This window comes from Lepidothrix coronata, unplaced genomic scaffold, assembly GCF_001604755.1.
Source record: "Lepidothrix coronata isolate B3197 unplaced genomic scaffold, Lepidothrix_coronata-1.0 Scaffold305, whole genome shotgun sequence".
Classification (NCBI taxonomy): domain Eukaryota; kingdom Metazoa; phylum Chordata; class Aves; order Passeriformes; family Pipridae; genus Lepidothrix; species Lepidothrix coronata.
In genome coordinates this window covers 966,943-969,650 of record NW_016690485.1, presented here as the reverse complement: position 1 = coordinate 969,650, position 2,708 = coordinate 966,943, and the positions used below count along the sequence as shown (strand labels likewise).

General features: G+C 70.6%; 1 protein-coding gene across 1 annotated transcript in view; it reads left to right on the top strand.

The window, feature by feature from the left end:
- The first annotated feature begins 249 nt into the window (after positions 1-249).
- Positions 250-2,708, top strand: part of EMID1 (EMI domain containing 1) — a 3,229-nt gene continuing 770 nt past the window's right edge. Inside the window, exons 1-5 of the mRNA XM_017837451.1 lie at positions 250-457; positions 561-622; positions 716-830; positions 1,166-1,264; positions 1,439-1,605. Of these exons, the coding sequence (XP_017692940.1) occupies positions 274-457; positions 561-622; positions 716-830; positions 1,166-1,264; positions 1,439-1,605 (627 nt within the window). The 5' untranslated portion in view covers positions 250-273. The remainder of the gene's footprint in view (positions 458-560; positions 623-715; positions 831-1,165; positions 1,265-1,438; positions 1,606-2,708) is intronic.

Genomic DNA, 2,708 nt, shown 5'->3' with positions numbered 1-2,708 from the left:
CAAGACCAAGAGTGGGTTTTGGGGGATCTGGTTTAGGACCCTGGATGGGTTTGGGGGGTCTGGGTCAAGACCAAGAGTGGGTTTTGGGGGATCTGGTTTAGGACCCTGGCTGGGTTTGGGGGGTCTGACTCAGGGTTATGGGTGGGACTGGGTGGACCTGGCTGGTCACACGTGAGTTCGGGGTGAGTCTGGTTTAGGGCCCTGGGTGGGTTTGGGGGGTCTGACTCGGGGTTATGGGTGGGACTGGGGCACTGAGCCTCACCCAGGGCAAGAATGGGGTCCCTGCACCCCCTACTATTTTGGGGTGAGGGGCAACAGGCTTTCCCACCCTTGTGGCCCTTGGGGGGTCTCCCACCCCCTCACCCCGACCCCCCTCCCTCTGCAGAGACTCCCACCTTCCTCACCCTGCGGGACACAGCCCCCCGCCGGCCCCCCCTGCGCCCCACGGCCTTCTCAGGTGGGTCCCTCCCCAAAAACCACCCGGGGTGGGCACGGGGGGGGTGTGGGAGGGCCTGAGTGCCGCCCCCCCACCGCCTGTGCCCCCCGATTTCCCCCCCCAGGGTGCCTGAACTGCAGCCGTGTCGGGGAGCTGACGGCCCGGCTCGCCACCCTCGAGGCGCAGGTGAGCCCCAATTTGGGGTCTGCCCCCCACCCCGAGGGGCACGGGAGCCCCGGGGGGTCTCCTCGTCGCCCACCCCCGCTGTGTCTCTGCCAGGTGGCCCGGCTGGCAGCGGCAGAGCCCCCCACCCCCCCAGCGCCCAAGGGCGGCCCCCCGGGCCGGGGGCAGCTCTGGGGGTCCCCGGCGGCCCGCGGGAGCCCCGGCGATGACGGTAAGGCGGGGGGTGACAGTGGCAGTGACGGTGGCAGTGACAGTGGCAGTGACGGTGGCAGTGCCACCCGGCAGCGCCCGCGGCGCTGGGAGAGCCCCGGGGTGCTGTCAGTATATCGATTTTGGGGGGACCCCCTCTTGGACCCCTCATTTGGGGGGACCCCCTCGTGGAGCCCTCATTTAGAGGGACGAGGGGGGGATGCTGTCCCGTCCCCCCGTTGTCCCCGGCGGTGACATCGAGCCACCCAGGGGCTCCGGGAGGGGGTGAGTGACGGCGGGGGCCCCCCCCGAGGGGGTGTCCCCGGGGTGCCCCCCTCAGGGTGCCGCTCTGTGCAGGGAGACCCGGCCCCAGGGGACCCCCCGGCCCCAAGGGCGACGCGGGAGGACGGGGCCCGTCGGGAATTCCGGGAGTGAAGGGGCCGACGGGGCCGCCAGGTACGGGGAGGGGGACGATGGGATGAGGGGGGGACCCCCCCAAATCTGTCGCTTGACCCCAGCTGAGCACCCCCTCCCCTGGTGGGGGGATCTCGGGGGGTCCATGCAGCGGTTTGGGGTTCGGAGGGGGCTCCGGGCACCCCCCGACCTTCACTCTCCTCTTCCTCCCCGCAGGTCCCCCCGGCCCGCCGGGACCCCCCGGCCGGGACGGGGCCAGGGGGCTCCCAGGAGAGAAGGGACCCCCCGGGCCCCCCGGACCCCCAGGCCCCCCTGCCCCCGTGGGACCGGCGCCCCCCCGCCTGGCCCAGCCCAGTAAGGGGGGCTGGGATAAGGGGACGGGGGTCTCTCCCTGGTCTGACCCCAGAAATGGGGCTGGGGGGAGTGGGGGGAGGTTCCGTGCATTGCCCGGGCTGGGGGTGGTGTGGGGACCCCCTGCTTGTCAGTGGGGCCCTGGGGAAGAGGTGGGGGGCACTGGGAAGAGCTGGGGATCCCCTGTCATCATTGGGGTCCCAGGGATGAGGTGGGAGACACTGGGAAGAGCTGGGGGCCATCCCGACACCACCGGGGCTCCAGGGATGAGGTGGGGGCACTGGGCAGCACTGGGGACCCCCTGGTTGTCATTGGGGTCACAGGGAAGAGGTGGGGGGCACTGGGCAGCACTGAGGAGCCCCAAAACACCACCGGGGTCCCAGGGATGAGATGGGGGGCACTGGGCAGCACTGGGGACCCCCCTGACACAACCAGGGCTCCAGGGATGAGGCGGAGAGTGCTGAGCAGAGCTGGGGACCCCCTTGCCATCATTGGGGTCCCAGGGATGAGGTGGGGGGCACTGGGCAGCACTGGGGACCCCCCCTGACACAACCAGGACTCCAGGAATGAGGTGGGGGGCACTGGGCAGCACTGGGGACTCCCTGCCATCACTGGGGGCCCAAGGATGAGGTGGGAGGGGCTGGGTGGCACTGGGGACCCCTGGGCCATCATTGGGGTCACAGGGATGAGGTGGGGGACCCTGGGCAGCAGTGGGAACCCCTAACACCACTGGAGTCCCAGGGATGAGGTGGGGGGCACTGGGCAGCACTGGGGACCCCTGGGCCATCATTGGGGTCACAGGGATGAGGTGGGGGACCCTGGGCAGCAGTGGGGACCTCTAACACCACTGGAGTCCCAGGGATGAGGTGGGGGGCACTGGGAAGAGCTGGGGACCCCCCTGCCAACACTGGGGTCCCAGGGAAGAGGTGGGGGGCACTGGGCAGCACTGGGGACCCCTGGGCCATCATTGGGGTCACAGGGATGAGGTGGGGGACCCTGGGCAGCAGTGGGGACCTCTAACACCACTGGAGTCCCAGGGATAAGGTGGGGGGCACGGGGAAGAGCTGGGGACCCCCCTGCCATCATTGGGGTCCCAGGGAAGAGGTGGGGGGCACTGGGCAGCACTGGGGACCCC